This window comes from Malaclemys terrapin, chromosome 7 (assembly GCF_027887155.1).
Source record: "Malaclemys terrapin pileata isolate rMalTer1 chromosome 7, rMalTer1.hap1, whole genome shotgun sequence".
Taxonomy (NCBI): domain Eukaryota; kingdom Metazoa; phylum Chordata; order Testudines; family Emydidae; genus Malaclemys; species Malaclemys terrapin.
The window spans coordinates 107,505,519-107,530,335 of record NC_071511.1 but is presented as its reverse complement, the minus strand read 5'-3'; the positions used below and the strand labels follow the sequence as shown (position 1 = coordinate 107,530,335).

The following is a 24,817-nucleotide window of genomic DNA, read 5'->3' as shown; positions in this document are numbered from 1 at the left end:
CATGACATTGGACTGCATTAGGATGCATGTCTTTCTAAATTTCCATATTTCCCATAATGTGATTTGACAATAAATGTTCCCAAGTTATTTTTCATAGATTTGCAAACAGTTTGATCAGCCTTTATAGTATAACTTCTAAGGAAATGTTTAAAACTTAATATTATCTTAACTGCCATTGCCATAACAAAAAAACATGTTTGGTAGGAATGTAGGATTAACTTTATGAATTTCTACATTGTTTTTGTACTGTGCCTAATCATTTTTGACTCTTCTGATTTGATTTCAAATTGTGTGGATGGATACTGTTCAACTGGTATAGCCAGCAAAGGTGCCGTGTGAATTATATTCAATGTAGGATGACTTTTAATCAATATGATGACAATATTATCTTGTTTAATTTGTATGATGGCAGTATTAAACATCAAATCAAGCAGTTTATTATGTCAAGAGAGATGAAGTATGGCAGATATAAAATTCACTTGACACCAGTTTTGTCTGTATTTCATTGCTGTGACAGGCCATCATGATTGGAGATGATATTGTGAATGATGTAGGAGGTGCCCAGCAGTGCGGTATGAGAGCTCTACAAGTACGGACAGGGAAGTACAGGTCAGTGCACATTATACACCTTACACTCCACATGACTAATCACGGAAAGAGGGAATATAACGGCAGAGTATGATTTGCTGTATTTACGTTTGTCCTCAGGTACAGATTGCTCCAGTTTTCTTATGACACCTTGATTTAAGAGGGAAGGAGGAATTACGGCATTGCACCCAATGCTGTTTCAGAATAGTGCCGCAAAATGAGCATGCCAGACCTGATTTTCAGGGAGGCCTCTACCAGCTCTCCTCTGATGGTTGTACAATTTTGCCATCAGCCTGTGCAACCACTTTTTCAGCACAAACCTCTGCCTACACTATTGTTAGATTCTGGCAGGCTTTAGAATTTCCACAAGCAAAAAACCCTTTGGACAAAATTGTGTGTGCACAAGTGGAAGCTGGGACCTGGAGATCAGACCCACAGTAATTGATTATTTAAAAAAAAAATTCCTTTCTAGCACACAGATTACTGATAAAACTTGTTTGTGTGTGAACAAATGAGTCATCTGCGATACACACAATAGCCCTCGTTTCTTTGATAAAGTCTGCCTTATGTTTTATTGCTGTAAGTGAAAATGTTTGATGGGCTGTGGGAATTACTCTATACTTGTTTTTGACATTCTCAAATTGCACCATTGTTACTAAAGACAAGGACCCCCCTATCTGCTTGGCTGAATTCCACCACAACGAGTAATCAGAGTGCAAAATTTAAGAGGCCAATCCTACTAGCTGCTGAGTTCCTTGTGCAAGATGCTGAGAGCCCTCAACTTTCACTGAGGCCAAGATCACAAAATCCGACGTAATATTAGCTCTTTTGTATTTTTTTGGCAAGTTTCTGGATATTTCAATTCTACCTCATCTAAGGTGCTATCTGTTGGATGCATGCCCTCTGCAATCACAGGGCACCTCCATATGTGTATCCATATCTCTAGGCATTTATACCACATGCATTACTGAGACATTTGGGATATGGTGGATATTCTCTCATTGAGCACCCTATTTGCCCACTGGTCGATGAGGGTGGGCTTTTACAAATGGATCAAACTCAATTTTATGGACCCTGACTGTATCTTCTTCTTCAAGGTCCACCTGTGTATCTGGGCTAGGCTCCCTTTCCCTCTCTGGATGATCCAAGAAGTCTGTTACATGTCCAAAAGTACACTCAACTTGGAAATGCTGATGCAGTAAAATGGGTGATTGTTAGTGGAGGGATCTTGAGAATGTTCTTTCTTCAGAGATAAGTAAGCAGGATGGACAAATGAGCTAGGACCCCTATGAAGTTAGTTTTCAAGGGAGCATGTCCCTCAGTCTCCACTTGGTTTGGATTAGCAAAGACACAGACACAGACCTTTGAAGCTAAAATAGTACGTGTTCTTCCAATTCTTATGACAGTTTGTGAGAAATGAGTAATTTTAAGGTATCTGTAGCTAGAAGAAGGTACAGTGTATTTTTATACTCACATTTTTAAACGTTAGTAAATAAAATCTCAGTCAATTATCTAGCCATTTCAATAAATCTCTGTATTAAACATTTTTTTGTTTTTTATTATTGGGGTTATTGATCCCATTAATTTCCATAGGGGAGTTTTTCAAAGGGACTTGTTCTTAACAGCTCGTCTCTCATTGATATTGATGGAGATCAGCATGCCCCTCTTCGAAAATCTACATCTTAATGTCACACAATCCGTTTAGGGGTTTGTTTCCTGAAAAGAGAAATATATTAGGATTGAAAAGTGTTGAGAACTTCAAGGGTGCTCAGCACCCCACAGGGGACCCTGGAATACAGCTTTTTGGACAGCTGAAAATAAGGGTTGGTCTATACTGGGGGTGGGGGTGGGGTGGGATCGATCCAAGATACGCAACTTCAGCTACGCGAATAGCGTAGCTGAAGTTGAAGTATCTTGGATCGAATTACCTGGGTCCAGACGGCGCGGGATCGACGGCGCTACTGCCGCTCGCTCTGGTGGAGTTCCGGAGTCGACGGTGAGCGTGTTCGGGGATCGATATTTCGTGTCTTAACGAGACGCGATATATCGATCCCGGATAAATCTATTGCTACCCGCCGATACGGCGGGTAGTGAAGACGTACCCTAAGAGTGGGATGTTTTTTCTGTCAGAAAGATACTTGCTTCTATGAACTATGATCCACACAAATTCTAGCTGCAGGAGAATGATCAATTGTTCCGAAGAGAAGAGAATTTTTCCCTCTGTCCTTATTTAAATTTCACATCAAAATGTGTGTTTGCTGCTATCCAAAATCATATACCACTATATGGGTATAAAAATAGTGGCATCCCATTGTGAACTGAATCCCTGGTGCTATTCCAATTGCTGTATGTAGCAACCACCAATAAAATCAAACAATATATCTTGTATACAAATAGAGACTAGACACTGATTTATTAAGAACTACTATTTTAATATATAGGGAAAATAAATAAGAACACAATAGGAATTATCACAAAAACCAAATATTGAATGAAAATTAATAGGCAAGAAATTTGAAAAATAAAAGAAGAGTAAAATTATTCTGTGGTTGATTTAAAGACCAATTCCTAATACAGATTAAAAACTGATGCTGTGACATTATGCCTGGATTCCATAATTGCACACAGATATATCTTTTGCACACAGACCTGTGTGCTACACTCAAGTACCTCTGGGTGGCACCATTAGTACATATACTTCAGTACTTGATGTGACTAACAGTCTTTCCATGAAAGCTAAGACTAATTTTGCAAAATCAGCATACACCATGAATGCTCCACTAGGATGTTATAGTGCAGTTGCTGGGTGTCAGCACAGTCGGCTTTCTGGAAATTTCACCCATGAAAAGTCTGCAACTCACCAAACTTGAGTTCATTGTGGGTGTCAGTGTCAGATAACCCCCTTTATGCCTGTGGTCCAGAAGCAGCTTTCTCCCATTTGAGCCAGGAGGTTGCTGGCTGCCCACAACAAAATGGAGGCAGAGTCAGGCCCAAAAGCTTGTTGTTCCGTGTAATAAAGAGCAAAGGAGAGGAATTATGGATGGGAACTGTTCCAGTCGTATTTCCCAACATACCAATGCATACATTGGGATTAGACTGTTCTCACAAGTTACCATATATATATATATATATATGGCAGTTTACTCTAGCATTCTGTAAGCTGAGTAGTTCCACTGTACCGCACCCCAAGTCCCATTATATCTATGGCACTGTGTGCTTACCCCTGAAACACAGACAATCTTATCTCAGTTACACTGATTTCAGGGCATCTCCACTGATTTCAGTAGGGTCATTCTGATTTACACTGGAGTACTGAAGATCAGATTCTGCCCTAAATAATCCAGTTCTGCCTTCAGTAATGTGTGCAGCTCTGTTGAATCCAGGAGTTATGTCATCATGTGTAAATGTAGGCAGGACTGATCCAGTGTTACCACTTATCACCTTATTGAACTTTATAACTTTTTTTTTTTTACTTTAGAAGCAACAAATGATCCCAGGGCTTAGTTTATTGAAGAAGCTAAGCTATTTACTCACTGCTATGATAAACCTGATATCAGAGCATCCTTTTTATCAAATCACCTACATAAAAGTTTAAATATTGAAAACTCCACATCATCATCTTCATGTTCCTATTACGCCTCTGGCATTTAGGGCAGTGACGAAGCTCCTCCACTCCTGTCTGTTTCTGGCAAGTCTTTCAATGGTTCCCAGCTGTGCCCCAGGTTTTTCAGCTCCGCTTCTACAGCTCTTTGACATGTTGTTTTCGGGCAGCCTCATTTTTGCTTGCCTTCATGTGTCCATCTTATTGCTACTCTGGTGATGGAATCAGTTTCCATCTGAAACACATGACCGATCCATCTCCAATGCCTCCTGGCAATGATGGTGCTCAGATTCTCTTGGCTGCACTGTGTCAATAGATCTTGGTTTGAGATTGTTCTGGGCCAAAAGATACGGAGGATTTTTCTGAGGCAGGTTGTATGGAATGAAGACCGTTTGGACATGTCATACTTTCTCCCCAGCATTCTGCACTATAAAGTAGTGTTGATAAATCTTGAGTTTGGTTTTGGTGTTGTATTTTGATGATTTACAGACTGTATTTAAGCTCCTGAAGGTATTTCTGGCTTTATTGATTTTGTTCTGGATGTCCTGGCTTGTTCCACCATCCTGGCTAATGGTGCTGCCCAAGTATGTGAACATTTCTACATTGGTGAAAACATAATCCTCTATCCGTGATGGTGAGGCAATATTAAACATCATGATATCTGTCTTATTGCGATTGATTTTCAGTCCAATTTGCTGGCGGAATGAGTTGAGTTGTTTTTTCTTGTATATGGTGTTGGGTATGTGATAGGAGAGCGACGTCATCTGCAAAGGATCAAGGTCTTCAAGGGATGAGAAGAGTGTCCATTTAATGCCTGTTGGCATGTCTTCTGTTGTACGTCACTGTGACATTGCACTCCATATGTTTTATGGAACTATGCTTATGAATATACTTTACGCTAAATACCCCTTGTGTGATGTCAGTAGAAACCTTGTAATCTACTAAGTGTGTTCATCCTATTTATTTGCATGTATTATTTCTATATCTGGAGTTAGGTGAATAAGATATAAACTTGTATCACTGATGTAAACATATTAAGTGGAAGCCATTAAGGGTGCTCCAGAAACAATCAGTTGTAAATGGCTTTAGTTACTTGAAAGCCTTCCTGTGTATGTGTGGGCCAGCCCATGGGGAATGGAAAGTAGGGATCTTACAGTGACATGTGACCATGTCACCTGATAATGAAATCCATCTTAAATCTGGTACCTTTCCATTTAGAAGGAGGGATGGAGACCCAGAGAGACACAAGATTCCCGCCTTGTGCCAAAGCTATAAAAGGGGGTGGAGCAGGACAAAAGGGGCTGCCAGTTATGAGAAAACCACTGCTTACCACCTGAGATGTCTGCTGGATCTAACAAAGACTGTACCAGGGGAAAGGTTTGGGCCCAGACTAGGAAGGAGTCTAGTCTGTAAAAGAAGCTTATTTGAGGGTGAGATATTACCTGTAATCAGTTTCTTCATATATTAGGCTTAGACTTGTGTGTTTTGTTTTATTTTACTTTGTGACTTACTTTGTTCTGGCTGTTATTACTTGAAACCACTTAAATCCTACTTTTTATACTTAAACAAAAGTGATTTTATTATTAATAAACCCAGAGTAAGTGATTAATATCTGGGGGTGCAAACAGCTGTGCTTATCTCTCTATCAGTGATATAGAGGGCGAACAATTTACAAATTTACCCTGTATAAGCATTATACAGAGTAAAATGGATTTATATGGGGGTTTGGGTCCCATTGGGAGCTGGGTGTCTGGGTGCTGGAGACAGGTAACCTGCTGAGCTGTTTTTAGTTAAAGTCTGTGGCTTTGGGGGCGTGGCCCAGACCCTGGGTCTGTGTTGCAGCAGGCTAACGTGTCTGGCTCAACAAGGCAGGATTCTGCAGTCCCACGCTGGCAGGGAAAACTGGCTCAGAGGTAATTTCAGTACATCAGGTGGCAGTCCCAAGGGGATCTCTGTGACCGAATCCGTCACAACTGCATTACCCAGTCTATGGCAATGTTGAAGAGGATTGCAGACATGACACACCGCTGACGTACTCCTATTTTGACTTCAAAACTGAGCTCACTGTAATCAACACTGCATGTATAGTTGAAATAGAAGCTTTTGATGACATTGATTATACGGAAAGGAATTCCATATGCCCGCAGAATGTGCCATAGGCTGGTCCTGTGAATGCTATCAAAAGCCTTCTCAAAGTCTATGAAATTTATGTAGAGTTGCCATTGCCATTCTAAGCACTGTTCTATTACGTTTCGTAGAGTGAAGATCTGCTCTGTGCATCCACGCCCTTTCCGAAAACCAGCTTGTTCTTTTCTGAGAATGCTATCAACTGCCTCTGATATACACTGGACTATGATCTTACACAATACTTTGGTTGGCACAGATAAGTGTGATACCACACCCGTTATTACAACTCCACATCGGGGCCAGGAAACTGAGTTTCAAACTGAAATTTCATGTTAGTTGGTCTTTCAAAGGGTGAGGTTTGTGCTTGTGTGCTTAATTACTATGGTGATGGGTGTCCTATCAGAACGTAGATAGAGAAATTGGCTTTGTGAAAGGCATAGAAAAGCAGTAGGTGACTTGAGATCCATGGGGATCTTGGGATAATTGTGGAGGCTGAAGGCATCTGTATGGAGGCCTGGTGCTTCCAAGTGTTTGCATGGGGCTTCTCCCTACTGCATAGCATCACTGCCATTCCAGGAGCTGTGCTCCCATGAGGGCCTCAACAGAAGCTGTTCCCAGGGTGAGGTTTAGTGAGGAGGGTTACCATGAAAGAATGATGACAGGATCAGCATCCTCTTATACAAGGGATGGATGTCATGGTAAGTGGCTCTCTCTTGGTTCTTGATCTTCAAAGCTTAAAGCCCTCAGTGTACCTGTGGTGGGGCTTCCTGGGATCAGCGAGACCCACTCTTTCCTCCACTCCTGCATGTTCCATCTCCAGTGAATCTGATCAGCCTCCTCAGTATTAGAAATGACTCTCAAGCTCCAAATGCTGAACTCCGACCCAGTAATCAAATGAGACATGGAGCAGGACACTCTGTAAAATGTAACAAATTCCATCTGCAGTATTTAGCTGTAATTTCTGTTTTCTCAGGTCTGAGGAGAGTGATGATGGGAAAGGACCAGGGTGCTGACTGGGAGGAATTCTTTTGAGTTAATGCCAGTCACCATGTTTTCTAAGGCATAGGAGAAAGTTTTGATTGGTTGAGTGGTTCAGTTTTATACATGTGCCAAGCGATGCTATGATGGGCCCATTGTTTTCAGCTGTGAATCCCAAATGTAAAGTGATGGTCCAGTGTTTGCCCTGACCTGCCAGTGTCATCCCTTCGCAAAAGATTTCATCCATCTGCCCACTTGTGGAGGACAGGGCCGGTTCTGGCTTTTTTGCCGCCCCAGGCAAAAAAGCCTCCCCCCGCCCCCCCCGGCGGGGAGCGCGGCAGGGGAGGGCACCGAGCCCGGCCGCGGCCCCGCTCTCCCCAGCCGGCCGGAGCACCGGGAGGAGGGTGGCGAGCCCAGCCGCAGCCCCGCTCTCCCCGACCGCCCAGAGCGCCGGGGGAGGGCGGCGAGCCCGGCCGGGGCCCCACTCTCCCCGACTGGCCGGAGCGCCGGAGGGAGGGCGGCGAGCCCGGCCGGAGCCCTGCTCTCCCCAGCCGTCCGGAGCGCTGGGAGGAGGGCGGCGAGCCCGCCGCAGCGCTGGGGGGAGGGCGGCAAGCCCGGCCAGGGACCCGCTCTCCCCTGCCAGCCGGAGTGACACGGGAGGTTGGCGAGCCCGGCCAGGGACCCGCTCTCCCCGGCCGGCCGGAGCGCCGGGAGGAGGGCGGCGAGCCCGGCCGCGGCCCCGCTCTCCCCACTCTCCCCAGGTGAGCGCCGCCCCCTCCAGGTGCCGCCCCAAGCACATGCTTGGAGGGCTGGTGCTTGGAGTCGGCCCTGGTGGAGGAATAGAGCTCTCTCTCTGCTATGATCTGGAGCATTTCAGGCAGACAACAGATGAGGCAGGCCCCCGCTGCATCTTGCTGCTTTACAGAGTGTATCCACTCCCATTGTATTCTGGGATTTCCTATGGACCTTCAGTGATTTCTGCCCAACTGAAAATGGGTAAGAGGCTCAAGGGCCAGATGGGTTATTTGGAGACAGATGAAAATATTTGGAATGCCATTAGGAAGTCTCATATTTGTGTGATTCCTGGTTAATAATATAGGTGGGGAGCAAAGTTTTCTGTGAGGTACGCTTAGGGCTGAATGTAGTGAAGACTTTGCCTGCCATCCATAGTGTGGAGGTTGGGACATGACCACAGAATTCCATTTTGGGTGTGGGGGGGCACAACATGGTGGTGTCTGGATTTTCACAGCGTGGAAGTCAGATGGTGTATTTATTGAATCTGACCCTCCTTATGCAGTTTATATGAGCTCCCATGTGAAATTTCCATAGCAGAGTCTTTATAGTGAATGTGTGTGCAGTGTAATGAGGAACTCATACCCTGTGGAGGAAAATGGATATTTGCTAATTCCACTTACAGCTAGTTGGCATCAACATCAAACCAGTATTTCCAAGATAACCATTGATTCTGCAGTGCTGCTTATTATCCTGATTCGTTTTTGTAGTGAGCGAGTGAGAGCAGAGCCAGAAATGTACCCAGAGGCATTTCAAACTCTCTCTCTCTCTCTCTGAATAAAGTCAGAAGCAGCTTTCAGATGTATCAACATGTCAAATGTGCAGGTGATTCTTGGCTGTGTGGAGGAATTACTGAGTTGCTTTTTGTTTACAGTGTTTGCTTTTAAATAGTGGACTCTGGCTGAAATAGACCAAATTACAGGGATTGCTCCGGTTGTGCAGAATACTCATTGTCCTTAAGCTTTTATTATGTATGAAATGTTGTAAATGTTTAACTGTTTGGCAGAGGTTTGGGTGAGAATTGCAATGTAAGAATTTTGCACTGCCGTGGAATGAAATGTTCACACAAGCTACATTGAAATGGCATCAGTGGGGAAGGAGACTGATGTAGTCCACGAAGACCCAGCTCATTGTATCATTCAGCTAGGAGTCCTTAAGGTTCCCTTTGGCATTCATCCTTATACCCACCAGCAGACTGCTGACAGATGACTGCAGTATCATTTCCCAAATACAGTATAGGACTACTTTGTGCAATACACTGGAAACAAAGTAAGCGTGGTGTGCAGCGTTACTTTTGCACTGCAGCTGATTTAGCCTTTGTGAGCTAGAGGGCAGCACTGGCCAGGGAGCTTCAGTCTTGCAGTGACTGGTGGTATCGCCCTTAATGGAGGTCCTGGAGCATTTACATTATTGAGCACCATTTTCAGGGGTTCAGGATCGGGCAGCACAGCTTCATTCCAGGTTGAAACTGGCCACTCAGTTCTCAAGGGCTTAGCCCCAAGAGCAAATTTAGCAGTTGTAATACTAAACAAAAAATTAGTCAAGCTGGGTTTATTAGATTACTGTCTCCCTCAATATTTTTCCTCTTCTCAGTTTCCAAACACTTAGCAGTTCTAGAGGCTTTTTAGCGGTCCCTAGCACCAGAGGATATTTAAAAAGTGATAACAGGCCCACTGTTGCTATAACCTCACAGTCTTGTTCACTGAGTCACTGACCACAGCCAACCAACCATTCGCGTGCTCTCATTTTATGGGTTGTGATGCAGGGTGGTGGAACCCACTTACAGGAAACAAGTCTATAGAGAAACTCCACTTACAGTGGAGCAGAGAGAAAACTCTGAGTCATTATACACTAGATAATACTTAGTCCTGCCATGAGTGTAGGGGACTGGACTAGATGACCTCTCAAGCTCCTTTCCAGTCCTACGATTCTCTGATTTCCAGGCTTGTTGATAAACTTTCAGTCCTCATATAAGGTCTCATATCCTCATTGAAATTAATGGAAAGACTCCATGACCATGTCTGTGTAAGGGAAAAAGATGTATTTTAACACATTAGCTAAAACATGTTAACTAAATGTGTTTAAAAAAAATAGTGTAGACAAGGTAAATGTAATTTCAACACATGCTGGTTGAAGTAAATCCTTGAACAGTTGACATGTTAAAACTACATCTTGCCTCGTCTACACTAGAATTTTAACTTGTTAGTTAAAGTGTTAACACACCTTTTTTTCCTATTGAAGATGAGGCCCCATTTGGATCAGTTCCGTAGTGAACTTTCACTCAGTTTACAGTGAGATTACACTGGTCTAACCTGCTTGGACCGCAGCCACGATCACCTATGGGATAGATATTTATTGGTGAGTTCCAAGAATATTATCCCCTCCCTCTTCCTCCTCAGCTTTGAATGAGCAGAGGAGGAGAAGACGAAAAGTTGCTACTTTGATATGGGGGTGAGGTGTTGGGGTTGGAGGGAGCAGTAAGGAGAGCTCTTCAACTCCTGACTTTGCTGCAGTTGCTTTCATTTGAGAATGAAAATGGACTTTTCCAGATCCCCTTCCTCCCACTAACTTCCAGAGCTGAATGAAACGGCATGTGGTAAATTGAGGGCCTACCTTTACCACTCCTGGTGTGGGAGAGAGAATTTTCTTCCTCCATCCGCCCTTTCCAATTATAATTAGAGTTAAGTTTATGATGCAGTGTTTGGTTTCAGGGCAAAACCCCCACTAACTAGCTAACAAACACACAACTTGTGTTAGGTTTGCACCAGAAGTGAGACATGAGATTACACTGCTCTACAGCCAAAATGCTTCTGAAATAAATGTAGTCAAACTTTACTAATTCTGGGTCACTGAGAACAAAAATGATGCTTAAAATTGTTGATTGGCTCTAGTTTTCAAGATATGCTATTGGGTCAGTATACGACCCTTGACTTGGGAATGGCAGAGGATAGGTGAGTTATAAAGGGAAGGGATCTCAATTTAAACCAGAAATGACTAAAATACATCTTTGACTGGATCTATGAATAAATCTATGACTGGGTTCGGACAATACTTGCTTTTTAGGCAAAACAATGAATGATGCAATCTGAAGCTGGTATTGCGTCATACGTATGAATTGCATCATGTTATTCCTAGAAGTCATGGATGATGCAATCATAACGAAGCTTACATCACTCTGCTGAACAAATTGCCCTATATCAGCTCTAGAAATCATACAGTGTCGTGCTCTTATTTGTCAGTGTTTGATTTTGCAAAGGGACACATTTCTGTTTAGCCAAAGTGAGCAAAGATGCCTCCTACTTGTGTGAACAGTGCAGATAACTTCTGCTATGTTTGTGGTGAAGTGACTTTTGCATCACAAAAGCGCAGTATAACCACTATGGTTAAGAAAGCCTATCACCTTTATTTTGGCTGCAAAATTGGAGATCAGGACAAGAGGTGGGCCCCACACATATGCTGCAACACTTGTGCAACAAATCTTTGCCAGTGGTTGAACAGGAAAAGAAAATCTATGCCTTTTGCAGTGCCAATGATTTGAAGACAGCCAACAGATCATACCAGCAATTGTTACTTCTGCATGGTGTCTCCAGTTGGGAAAGGTGTGTCAAAGAAGAAAAAGTGGACTGTGCATTATCCAAACATTCCATCAGCTTTACGCCCAGTACCCCACGGAGAAGGACTGCCGGTTCCTGATGCACCAGAATCATTCTCACTTGAGTCAGACGAGGAAGAGGATGAAACTTCTGGTCCTGAACCATCAATGGCACAGGACCCACTTTTTCTCCCATCCTCCTCCTCTGAACCACACCTCATAACACAAGGTGAACTGAATGACCTTGTCAGTGATTTGGAACTACCCAAGAGTAAGGCAGAGCTGTTGGGCTCCAGACTACAGCAGTGGAATCTCCTAGCAGGTGATGTTAGGGTTTCCATGTTCCGTGACCGTCAAAAGGATCTTGTCCCATTCTTCTTCATGGAAGGTGATCTTGTAGCCTGCAACAACATTGATGGTGTGATGGCAGCCCTCAACATCGTTCACGATCCAGATGACAGGAGACTGTTCATTGATTCATCGAAGATGAGTCTTAAAGCTGTTTTACTGCATAATGGCAATGTTTTGCCATTTGTCAATTCCAGTTGGTCATGCAGTCTATATGAAGGAAACCTATGACAACATGAAACAACTTTTGAGGTGCATAAACTATGATCAACATCAGTGGCAGCTTTGTGGCTATTTGAAGGTTGTTGCTGTCTTGCTTGGTCTGCAGACTGGATACACAAAGTACTGCTGTTTTCTCTGCGAGTGGGATAGTCGTGCAAGAGATTCCCATTACATCAAGAAAGATTGGCCACTCCGACAGTCATTGGAGCCTGAGAGGAAAAGTGTTCAGCATCCACCACTTGTTGAATCAAGGAAGATTTTGTTACCACCCTTACACATCAAGCTGGGTCTGATGAAGAACTTTGTCAAGGCCATTGACAAAACACAAGCAGCTTTCAAGTACCTCCGTTGAAAATTTCCAAGGTTAAGTGAAGCTAAGATAAAGGAAGGTGTCTTTGTTGGTCCTCAGATTTGTGAACTTCAAGATGATGCATTTGACCATGCACTGCGTGGCAAGGAAAAGATGGCATGGAAAGCCTTCCAGTTAGTGGCAATACATTTTCTCGGAAACAACAAGGCAGACAACTACAGGTTGTTGGTGGAAAACCTCCTCAAGGCATACAAAAGACTTGGTTGCAACATGTCACTAAAGATACATTTTTTGCACTCTCATCTAGATTTTTTTTCCACCGAACTGCGGAGCAGTGAGCAACGAGCACGGCGAGCGATTTCACCAGGACATTGCAACAATGGAGAAACGCTATGAGGGCAAATGGAGCCCATCAATGCTTGCAGACTATTGCTGGACAGTGACAAGAGATGCTCCATTTAATGAATACAAGAGAGAAGCCAAGAAGCGCCGAGTAGACACTGAATAGGACTAAACTATGTACATAATAGTTTTTTGCCTTTTGTTTCATAATGAATTTTATTTATATAACCCTTTTGCTGATTTTTAAAGTGTTACATAAACAGGACAGGTGAAATATTATCGTGTAAAGCACCCATAAACACATGAAAAGACCTAGGTTTACAATTTATGATTAAAACTCTATCTACACAATATACATAGACATAAAATGTAAAAACTTAAATATCTTAGAAACAGTAGCCAATCAGTTGTTTTAATTGTCATATTTGAATTCAGCACATCAAAATACATAATAGCACATTTTATCTCTGAAGCAGACGACTTCTCAAAAATTGTAGACCAGTGTTATTATTAATTAATTTGTCCTGCGGTAGTTCTTTGAGACCCTCATGAGGGACTGAGGCCAATTGTGTTCAGTGATGTACATATGTGTTCTAAAAAGACAATTCTATGCCAAAGAGATTATAATCTAAGCATATGATGAGACAAGAGACAGAGAGAGATTAACAAATGGGACATGGAGTGGGAGACAAGATAGCAATGAAATGATGGTATTTGGTATAATAAACAGCAGTCCCATCACACCCACTCCCTAGCCATTGATCAACTAACTTCTCCTTAGCAGCCCCAATTTAATAAACAGTCAGAGTTCAAGGATTTACACCAGGGAACAATGTTCATCTCATGAATGGCAAAGAAGCAAGTGTCTGTATCAGTTTCAGCTCTACCACTCCCTTTCTTTCCCTTCCACATAGGAGCTGTTTAACAGCGATTAGAGCAATTTTAAAGGTGGTTGTTCCTTCTGCCCAGTGGCTGCTTAACAGTGGGAACAGAGGAGAAAAAAATGACTCCAAAGGTCACTCAGAAAGAACCAATAGGCCAAGGCATATGGGAGGACAGGGGCTGACACACAATGGTTGCATGGAACTAGATTGCTTAAAAACCACCTATTCTGAAAACATCCCAGCCACAATGACCATTTTGTTTCTGTTCTGTTTTGTTCCTGTACTGTATCCCACCCAAATGTGCCTCTTTAGCATAAACTCTTTCAGGCAGGGGCTAGCTGTTGGATTGGTGCTGTGCTTATATTTTATAGTGCTGTTCTTGCTACTACATAAATAACAATAGAGCCCTCAGGCAACTTTAGATTCCCAAATGTGTGGCCAAACTAGTTTATATTTCTCCCCTCCCTACAAATGCATAATTCATGACATGACAGGAATTCTAGTGGTCTAGAATTCATGACAGGAGTTCTATGCTGAAATGGAAATGCATAATAAGCGGCATTCTGTTCAGTGCTCTCCAAAGTTTCACATGGAGTGTGTTCATCCCACTGCACAATACACTGTGTAGAAAGAGAGACCCATTGCATCCCCAAAGAATAACCTACTCCAGGCAGCACATTGAACAGCCTCTCCGCCTCATTATGGATGAGTGAAGGTCTAACTGCTACTATAACACAAATCTTTCCCTCCTGTGCAAGATTTAGTAATTCAGCCTTATAAGACAATACAGGAAATAGCCCTTTTTTTGGTAGGGGTGGGGGAGGTAGCCTTTCCTCAGTGCTAATGTAGTGTCGCAGTAGAAAAATTCCACAGTAAAGTAGTCATGGGGGTTAATCAAACATTACATGGTTTCTCAACTCTTATCATTTGCAGTGTGCCAAAAATATGAGCTAGCTCAACATTTGACAGCATGATGAATGTCATTACCAATAGCTAAATATTTTGTTTCTGTAAAAATGCTAATGAGTGTGTTGAAATGTGCTTCAGAAGTAGCAACACAGAGACAGCTGCACAATTGTGGTTTCACTAGAGATTTCCTTTAAGACTCAGGTTCCTGCTCTCTGTGTTTTTCTTTCTTCGTTAAATGTCATATCTGGCTTGTTTGGTTTGTACGATAATTGAGCAATGGCTTTCAGTAAATGGCATAGGGAAGGAGAGGTCTGATTTAGACTTGGATAGTCTGATAAAACCAAAACATTTATTTTGTAAAAAATGGGCTAACTTCATCACTAGTTTAACTCCATTGAAACAAGCAACTCAGTACCTAAAACTTTCATCTTTCTTCTGGTTTATGCTCTTCTTATTTATTTGTCTTACTGTAGCACCTATGAGCCCCAGTCCTGGATCAGGACCCCAGCACGCTAGGCGCTGTACAAACACAGAACAAAAAGATGGTCCCTGCCCCAAACCGCTTACAATCTAAGTAAACAACTTGCAGTAAAATTGATACAATCTACAGTAATTGTGATGGCTAATTTCAGTTGCTGAATAACATCGGACTTCTCTTCCAGCTGGTGGGCAGATACTACAGTGGACTTATCTAATGAAGAGAATCCTCTCTTTGGTGACTGGATTTGTATCATGTACATGTATTGCACTTCAGCCTCAAATTAGGATCCTAAGTTTTCATAAACATCGCTGTTAGGGGACTCTAAAGGGAGCTTCCATTTGTCCAGCCATTAGGACCTATGTTAAGGTAGAAACCATTGGCCTGTTTTACAAACTGTTGTAACCTGGTAGCATTGATAGGGAGCCCAATATTCAAATGTGGGGGCCTGAGTGAGTCCACCCACAACCAAATTTGCGGTGCCCAAATTGGCACATAGCCTGCCCAAATGTTGAACTGGGTGCCTTAATTTAGGCACCTACATTTGAAAACTAGGCTCAGTCTTTGAGCCAAAGTCACTGGTGTAACAGAGTAAAAGGGGTGTGTGTGTGTGTGTGTGTGTGTGTGTGTGTGTGTGTGTGTAAAAAAGATCCACAGGCAATGATGACTGACTAATCTTTCATGCTTACTATGAATGAGTGGCCCTGCCAGCAGCCTCTCGCCTCACTTCCCCATCTTGGTTCCTCAGATACTCCCACAGCTGCACTGAGTTTATATTAATAGCCCTTTTATGGTGTTAATTTATTACCAAAAATCCCACTACCATCAGAATCCCCCTAGCACAGTCCAACCAGTACATTAGTCCCAACAGCCCAGTGCAGCTCCGCTGTGTCTCACCCTTCCTCACCGAACTCTCATGTTTGACTCTGGGGTCTCTCATCATACCTTTCCTTCCCAGCTGTGGTTCCAGTTACTTGGAGACATCAGTAGGCCTACCCCTCCATCATTCCCCAGCCTTCTCAGAGAGCCAGCAGGCATCTTCCTGTGTCACTCGCAGCCTTCAGCTCTCTGTGGCTGTTGCTTTCTGGCCTGGGGAAGTGTGATCTCCTGACCGCCTCAGCTTTCATTTACTTGCTTGGGCTCCACTGCTCACTAGGGAACTCTCACTGCTTCCCCATTCAGGGACATCCCTTTCCTAAGGCTCTCAGCCCAGCTCTACCCCACTTCTGAGCTCCTGCTCTGGGTTCTGGGTTCTCTCTCTCAGGACTCTGTACTCTCATTTGTAACTCCCAGTGGCAGTCTTGCCCTCCTCGTTGCAGCAAACTAAGGCAAACCTGGACTGGACCAGGACTGCTGGGCCTAATTTCATTTAAGGGGCCAGCTACCCTGTTACACTTGCAAAGAGCCCCTTCTAAAGCAGACCTGAGGGTGCTGATGGGGACAAGGGAAGGGGGAATGTTTACATTAAAGCTGCCTCTCCAGTACCTGGCTTGAGTAACACTTCTTGTCCTTTCAGAGACTTTACACCTTACACAGACAGATCAACAGACAGTTAAAAAGAAGATTAATAATCGAATGGTGGGTTAAGTCTACTGTAACTACCATGAAATTACAGTCACTTCGGACACCAACACCTCTTTTGCTTGGCGTGGCAAGAATGACAAATAATTGGGAGAAATGGGGTTTGTTTGAGAAACAGAGTTCTCCTACTTCACCCTGCCCCCCATTTAGTGTAATGCATTTGATGGGAACTGAAGATAGTCTGCAGCTGCCGCTCTCTGTTGTGACCCAGGCGCACGTGTTGCACCATAACAATTACGATGATCAGTCATCATGGTTTCCATCCATCGTCAAGCAACTGCATTTGGTTATACCTCAAACCTTGTTCTTTGTGATTTGCCAGAAGATTAGTTAATTCAGAATGTATGGCCAGCACTTTTGAATGAGCTCTTCATGATACGCATTGGTGGCCATCATTTACGTCCAACCCATTTGCTTCCCTAAAAATCACAGTTGGTTTGCTGACATATAAAGCAGAGGACTGAGCCCCATCTGACTAGACACTGTGACACATTACACACACAGTTACACATTGTAACTGCTTTGAGATTCTCATCTTTAGACATTACCTTTCATTTCACTGACCCTGTGTGTTTCTAAAGGGAGGACAAGCTGGGTGAGGTAGTATCTTTTACTGGATCATAAGAACATAAGAACAGCCATACTTGTTCAGACCAAAGGTCCATCTAGACTAGTATCGTGTCTTCTGACAGTGGCCAATGCCAGGTGCCCCAGAGGGAATGAATAGAGCAGGTAATTATCAAGTGATCCATCCTCTGTCGCCCATTCCCAGCTTCTGGCAAACAGAGGCTAGGGACATCATTCCTGCCCATCCTGGCTAATAGCCATTGATGGACCTATCCTCCATGAATTTATCTAGTTCTTGTTTGAATCCTGTTATAGTCTTGGCCTTCACAACATCCTCTGGCAAAGAATTCAACAGGTTGACGGTGCGCTGTGTGAAAAAATACTTTATTTTGTTTGTTTTAAACCTGCTACCTATTAATTTCATTTGGTAGCCCCTAATTCTTCTGTTATGAGAAGGAGTAAATAACACTTTCTTATTTACTTTCTCCACACCAGTCATGATTTTATAGACTCTATCATATCCTCCCTTAGTCGTCTCTTTTCCCAGTTGAAAAGTCACAGTCTTATTAATCTCTTCTCATACAGCAGCCGTTCCATACCCCTAATCATTTTTGTTGCCCTTTTCTGAACCTTTTCCAAGTCCAATATATCTTTTCTGAGGTGGGGTGACCACATCTGCACACAGTATTCAAGATGTGGGTGTACCATGGATTTATATAGAGGCAATATGATATTTTTTGTCTTATTTATCTATCCCTTTCTTAATGGTTCCCAGCATTCTGTTTGCTTTTTTGACTGCTGCTGCACATTGAGTGGAAGTTTTCAGAGAACTATCCACAATGACTCCAAGATCTCTTTCTTGTATGGTAACAGCTAATTTAGACCCCATCATTGTATATGTATAGTTGGGATTATGTTTTCCAATGCGCGTTACTTTGCATTTATCAACATCTGCCATTTTGTTGCCCAGTCACCCAGTTTTGAGAGATACTTTTGTAGCTCTTTACGGTCTGCCTGGGGCTTAACTAATTTGAGTAGTTTTGTATCATCTGCAAATTTTGCCACCTCACTGTTTACTCCTTGAATATGTTGAATAGGACTGGGCCCAGTACAGACCCCTGGGGGACACCACTATTTACCTCTCTCCATTCTGAAAACTGACCATTTATTCCTACCCTTTGTTTCCTATCTTTTAACCAATTACCAATCCATGAGAGAACCATCCCTCATATCCCATGACTGCTTACTTTGCTTAAGAGCCTTTGGTGAGGGACCTTGTCAAAGGCTTTCTGAAATCCAAATACACTATATCCACTGGATCCCCCTTGTTCACATGCTTGTTGACCCCATCAAAGAATTCTAGTAGATTGGTGAGGCATGATTTTCCTTTACAAAAACCATGTTGACTCTTCCCCAACAAATTTATCTTCATCTACGTGTCTGACAATTTTGTTTTTTACTATAGTTTCAACCAGTTTGCCTGGTACTGAAGTCAGGCTTACCGGCTTGTAATTGCCAGGGTCAACTCTGGAGCCCTTTTTAAAACCTGGTGTCACATTAGCTATCCTCCAGTCATTTGGTACAGAAGCTGATTTAAATGATAGGTTACAGACGATAGTTAGTAGTCCTGCAATTTCACATTTGAGTTCCTTCAGAACTCTTGGGTGAATACAGTCTGGTCCTGGTGATTTATCACTGTTTAGTTTATCAGTTTGGGAACAAACTTCCTCTAATGACACTTCAATCTGGGACAGTTCCTCAAATTTGTCACCTAAAAAGAATGGCTCAGGTTTGGGAATCTCCCTCACATCCTCAACCGTGAAGACCAATGCAAAGAATTTATTTAGTTTCTCCGCAATGGCCTTATTGTCCTTGAGTGCTCCTTTAGCATCTCGATCGTCTAGTGGCCCCACTGGTTGTTTAGCAGGCTTCCTGCTTCTGATGTACTTAAAAACTTTTTTGCTATAACTTTTCGAGTCTTTGGCTAGCTGTTCTTTAATTCTTTTTTGGCCTTCCTAATTATATTTTTACACTTCATTTGCCAGAGTTTATGCTCCTTTCTATTTTCCTCATTAGGATTTAACTTCCACTTTTTAAAGGATGCCTTTTTGCCTCTCACTGCTTCTTTTACTTTGTTGTTTAGCCATGGTGGCTCTTTTTTAGTTCTCTTACTATGTTTTTTAATTTGGGGTATACATTTAAGTTGAGCCTCTATTATGGTGTCATTAAAAAGTTTCCATGCAGCTTTTAGGGATTTTACTTTTGGGGCTGTACCTTTTAATTTCTGTTTATATAACCTCCTCATTCTTGTGTAGTCCCCCTTTCTGAAATTAAATGATACAGTGTTGGGCCACTGTGGTGTTTTTCCCACCACAGGGATGTTAAATTTAATTATATTATGGTCACTATTATCAAGCAGTCCAGCTATATTCACCTCTTGGACCTGATCCTGTGCTCCACTTAGGACTAAATCAAGAATTACCTCTCCTCTTGTGGGTTCCAGGACTAGCTTCTCCAAGAAGCAGTCATTTAAGGTGTCAAGAAACTTTATCTCTGCATCCCGTCCTGAGGTGACGTGTAACCAGTCAATACGGGGATAGTTGAAGTCCACCATTATTATTGAGTTTTTTATTTTAACTTCAGTTGGTGGGAGAGACGAGCTTTTGAGCTTACACAGAACTCTTATACAGTCTAGGTTGTTATGCCTTAAGATGGGTCTAATATTCCTTTGAATAGTGATCCCAGGTGGTAGGTGTATTGCTGTGCTAAAATTATTTACAGTGCGTATTGTTTATGTGATTAAGTCTCGGACAGTCTCCTCAGTATACACATAAGTGGTTATATACCTAAGTTACCTTCCTATACATCTAAGTTATCTGAAATTGGACTCTTACATTAAAGAGTTTTACCCTCTCTCAAGTAAACTGAATTGGTTCTGTTCTTCTTCAAGTGCTTGCTCATATCCATTCCATTGTAGGTGACTCCCAAGCAGTACGTCGGGAGGTGGGTAGGAGTTTATGGACGTGTTGATTGCAACACAGCTCTGCCAAATCTAGTGTCATCCCTGGCTTGCTGGGTGATGGCGTAATGCGTCGTGAAGGTAAGTATTGACGACCACATCGTGGCTCTGCCGATGCCCTGAATGTGGACGTGAGCCAGGAAAGTGGCCGACGACTCCTGAGCTCTCGTGGAGTGAGCAGTTACTATTGGTGGGGGGCGTCACCCGCGCCAATTCGTAGCAGGTACAGATGCAGGTGATGATCCAGGACAAAATCCTCTGGGACGACACTGGGAAGCCCTTTATTCTGTTAGCCACCACAATGAAGAGTTGAGTCCATCTGTGGAAAGGCTTAAAAAGTACACTTCACTTAGAAAGCCAGGGCACACCTGACGTCTAGAGTGTGCAGACGCCTGTCCCCATTGGATGCGTGCAGCTTTGGAGAGAACACCCGGAGGACGATGTCCTGGTTGACATGGAAGTGTGACACACCTTTGGCAGGAAGACAGGGTGGAGACGCAACTGGACTTTATCTTTGTAGAACACCGTGTACAGGGGCTCCGACCTAAGAGCTTTAATCTCAGAGACTCACCTCATTGATGTAATAGCTACAAGGAATGCGACCTTCCATGACAGGTGGGAGAAAGAGCAAGAGGCTGGAGGCTTGAAAGGACTAGATTGAGATCCCAATGGGAAACCGGATCACGTACCGGAGGAAACAGCCTCTCGAGGCGCTTGAGGAACCTGATTGTCATCTTATGTGAGAATACTGATCTACCCTGGACGTGCAGATGGAATGCTGATGTGGCCGCCAAGTGCACCTTAGTCAATAAAAAGACAAGCCCCTGTCGCTTTAAATGCAGGAAGTAGTCCAAGATGGATTATAAAGGGGCACTTATAGGGGAGAGATTCTGCTTCAAAGCCCAGCAGGAGAAGCGCTTCCACTCCGCGAGGTAGGTAGTTCTAATGGAGAGAAGGAAGGAAATCCGATAGTGAGCTGCTGTCGAGGCTTTGTAGCAAGCAGAATTGGTGGCATTTTCTGTTCTGTCTCGTGGCGAACAGGTCCACTTGGGGAGCTCCCCACCTTTGGAAGAGCAACCAGGCAACCTCACGTGGAGGGACCACTTGTGGTGAGAGAAGAAGGACCTGCTGAGGCGATCTGCCAGCATGTTCCAAACACTGGGAGGTGGGAGGCTTCTAGGTGGATAGCATGCTGGATGCAGAAGTCCCACAGGCAAAGGGCTTTCTGACACAGGACTGACGACCGGGCTGCCCCTTGTCTGTTGACGTAGAACATGGAGACCGTGTTGTCTGTCAGTACCTGCACCACTCAACCAGAGAGATGGGGAAGGAACACCTTTCATGCCAGGTGAATGGCCCTGAGCTCTGACGTTTATGTGAAGCGACAGCTCCTCCCTTGACCATAGTCCTTGAGTTTTGAGGGCACCAAGGTGCGCTCCCCAGCCGAGGTCAGACGCATCCAACACCAGGAATACTGTGGGCCATGGAGCCGCAAATGGAACCCCTTCCATCACCGGATTTTGATTGCACCACCATTGGAGGGAGGTGAGTACCCGGGGCGGAATTGTGAGGAGCCTGTCCAGGGGGTGTCTGGCTGGGGGACAGACCGATGACAACCACATTTGAAGGGGCCTCAGGCTTGCATGCTGGACTACGTAGGTGCATGCAGCCATGTGCCCTAGGAGTCTGAGACAGACCCGAGCTGAGGTGAGCAGGTGTGCGGTGACTTGGGCAGTAGGGTCAATATCTGCAAGATTTTGATGGCATTGGATCTCTTTTAGCCCCAAACGCAGGCTCCACAGTGTATAATGCCGCCAACCTGGTCCTAAAAGAGGCCCCCCTGAAAGCTGCCAATTTCCAGTTTATATCTGACGCGATGCATTTCCCACGGTGTGAATTTCCAGAGCGCTGCCTGGAACATAAAACCGCCAGCAGAAGACTCTAAAGTGCCAGATCAAATTCAAACTGTTATTTTGGGTTTACAATCGCAGTTGATAGATGGTGGGAGCTTGAAGTGTTTCTCTTCACCATGTGAACTTTCAGAATGCTGCGCTGGGCAAAGCAGCTGCAGCCTTCCTTTAAAAGAGGCTCCTGTGATGTGGAGAACTGTAACCTGCTACAAAGTGAAGCTTTGTTTGAACTCTGACAGACATTTGCAGTTGAATAACATTAACTGCTCTGCTCAGCCATAGGCTGCAGGAGACTGAAATCAGGCCTAAAAATAGGAGACTGTTTAAAGTGTCTGACCCTGAAGGGAAGAATTTTCACTCATAACCTAACCTGGCGCCCACCCAAGATTACATCATCTGGAGGGGAAGCTGGAAAAGCTTTCAGAATGATGCTTTCCGTGAAGGAACTCTAAACAGTTGTGTCAGCTAATCATCATGCAACACCTTTGCAACAACCATGAATTAACAAAAGAAGGAAAGAGGGAATGAAGGAGAGAAGAGACAGAGGAGGGAGATGGAAGAAATGTGTTAGAAAAAGGAGCATCCTTTATGCTTATTTCAAGGGAAATGATATGAACTATCAGGGATGGATTCAGGCCCACTTTGCAGTTCCATTGCTCCACTCTAATTGGGAAAAGAGACCATAAAGCTAAGAATTCCTGTAGCATGTGGGAATCCATCTGCTGGTGCAGAGTTAATAACTGGTAATGCGCTCCTGCATCCCCTAGCATATGGGTGGGAGCGTCGCGTGGTGTCTGCTGTGCTCTGGTGATCTCTGCCCAGCTTGACAGCACCTCAGGTGGTGTCACAAGTCACCACAACTTAAAGCAACCTTGAGCCTGCTCAAAGTTTGCCAGGGATCAGGGGAGCACAAAGATGACTTAAAACCACTTTGCTGCTCCTCAGCTGTGCCAAGCAGAGCTCTGGTGCAGCTGGGCATCTAGCTCTTGATTCCAAGGTTTATGCAAAGCTTTTCTTACTCCTTGCTTTGGCCATTCTTTGTAAATGTCTTTAAGTGAACCTAGTGCTCAAAAAAAGAGTCAGATAGAGAGCTCTGGAGACCAAAAACTCACAGCATGGGCAGGGCAAGCGAACCGGCATTGGGCTTAGCATAGTATGCCTCACCCATGGCAGCGCTCTTAGGGGGTGAGAAGCTGGTTCCTTTTTCTTGCCCACGCAAGCTTTGGCGTCTAGGCTGAGAATGCCTCCCTCCTCCCCGTCAGCTTTGGTAACCTGTCCATTAGCAAATGGACTGAGCTCCTCCCAGCTTGTTTCACCAAGCATCTGTCAGATGCTAATGATCTTCACTTGCTACTAACCAGGGCCAGATTCAAACCAGTAACCTGAAGGTGAAAAGTTCTGTGTTTTATTACCAACCCTCGGAACCATCCAGACTCTAGTTGTCTGTCTGTTAGATTGTAACATGGAAACACCAACACCGCGCCTTCCCTAGGGTTGATACTGACTTTTTACCTTCCCTTTCTAATTTTCCCTGTTAGAAAGTGAACACTCCACCCTTCTTCCCAGTGGCTTCTGGCGAAATAAAAAAGAGCCCCTGTTTGAAGGTAATACACTGGGCAGTACTGTGTAGCACTGAGAAAACATGGGTGCTCTCCCTCTAGCCCTTATTGATAGAAAGGAAGGATTTCCATATGGTTAGGGTCCTCATCTAGGACTTGGGAGACCTAGGTTCAAGTCCTTGCTCTGTCAAAGACTTCCTGTGTGACCTCGGGCAAGTCACTTAACCTTTCTGTGCATCAGTTCCCCATCTGTAAAAGGAGGATAACAGCACTTCCCTACCTCACAGGGGTTTTGTGAGGATAGAAATGTAAAAGACTGTGAGCTGCTCAGGTACTGTGGTCATGTGGGCCATAGAAGTACCTAAGATAGCTAGATACTGGTCATCTGGGAACCTCAGTCCTTAGACTTCTGTGCTCTGATATTTGAGTCAGGAGAGAAATTCTGCTATCTCAGACTATCAGAGTCTCATTCAAAATCTGTGTTCCAGTAGCATGAATGGACCTTGATTTGCTCATTTAACTCTGACCCAATTGTTTCCTGAATTTGTCTAGCCTGATTTTTTGTAACAGTAGCATACAAAGCAGTTAGTTTCAGAGTAGCAGCCATGTTAGTCTGTATCCGCAAAGAGAACAGGAGTACTTGTGGCACCTTAGAGACTAACAAATTTATTAGAGCATAAGCTTTCGTGGACTACTGCCCACTTCATCGGATGCATATAGAGTGGAACATATATATATAAAGACAACTCCCACCTGTTTATGCTCTCTGTATGTGTGTATATATATCTCCTCAATATATGTTCCACTCTATATGCATCCGAAGAAGTGGGCTGTAGTCCACAAAAGCTTATGCTCTAATAAATTTGTTAGTCTCTAAGGTGCCACAAGTACTCCTGTTCTTAAAGCAGTTAGTGAGCACTTTCCTCTGAAATCAGTGTGTCCGGCTCAGAGACTTCTTCCCATGCCATTCCAGGAATCTTTTGTGTTTGTTCCCTAACAAGAAAGCCTTT

At 43.7% G+C, this 24,817-nt stretch overlaps 1 protein-coding gene across 2 annotated transcripts in view; it reads left to right on the top strand.

Moving 5' to 3' along the window:
* LHPP (phospholysine phosphohistidine inorganic pyrophosphate phosphatase) overlaps positions 1-24,817 on the top strand; it is a 242,687-nt gene that overhangs the window by 52,605 nt on the left and 165,265 nt on the right. For both annotated transcript variants that reach the window (XM_054035063.1, XM_054035064.1), the window contains exon 6: positions 518-609. In XM_054035063.1, the coding sequence (XP_053891038.1) occupies positions 518-609 (92 nt within the window). The remainder of the gene's footprint in view (positions 1-517; positions 610-24,817) is intronic.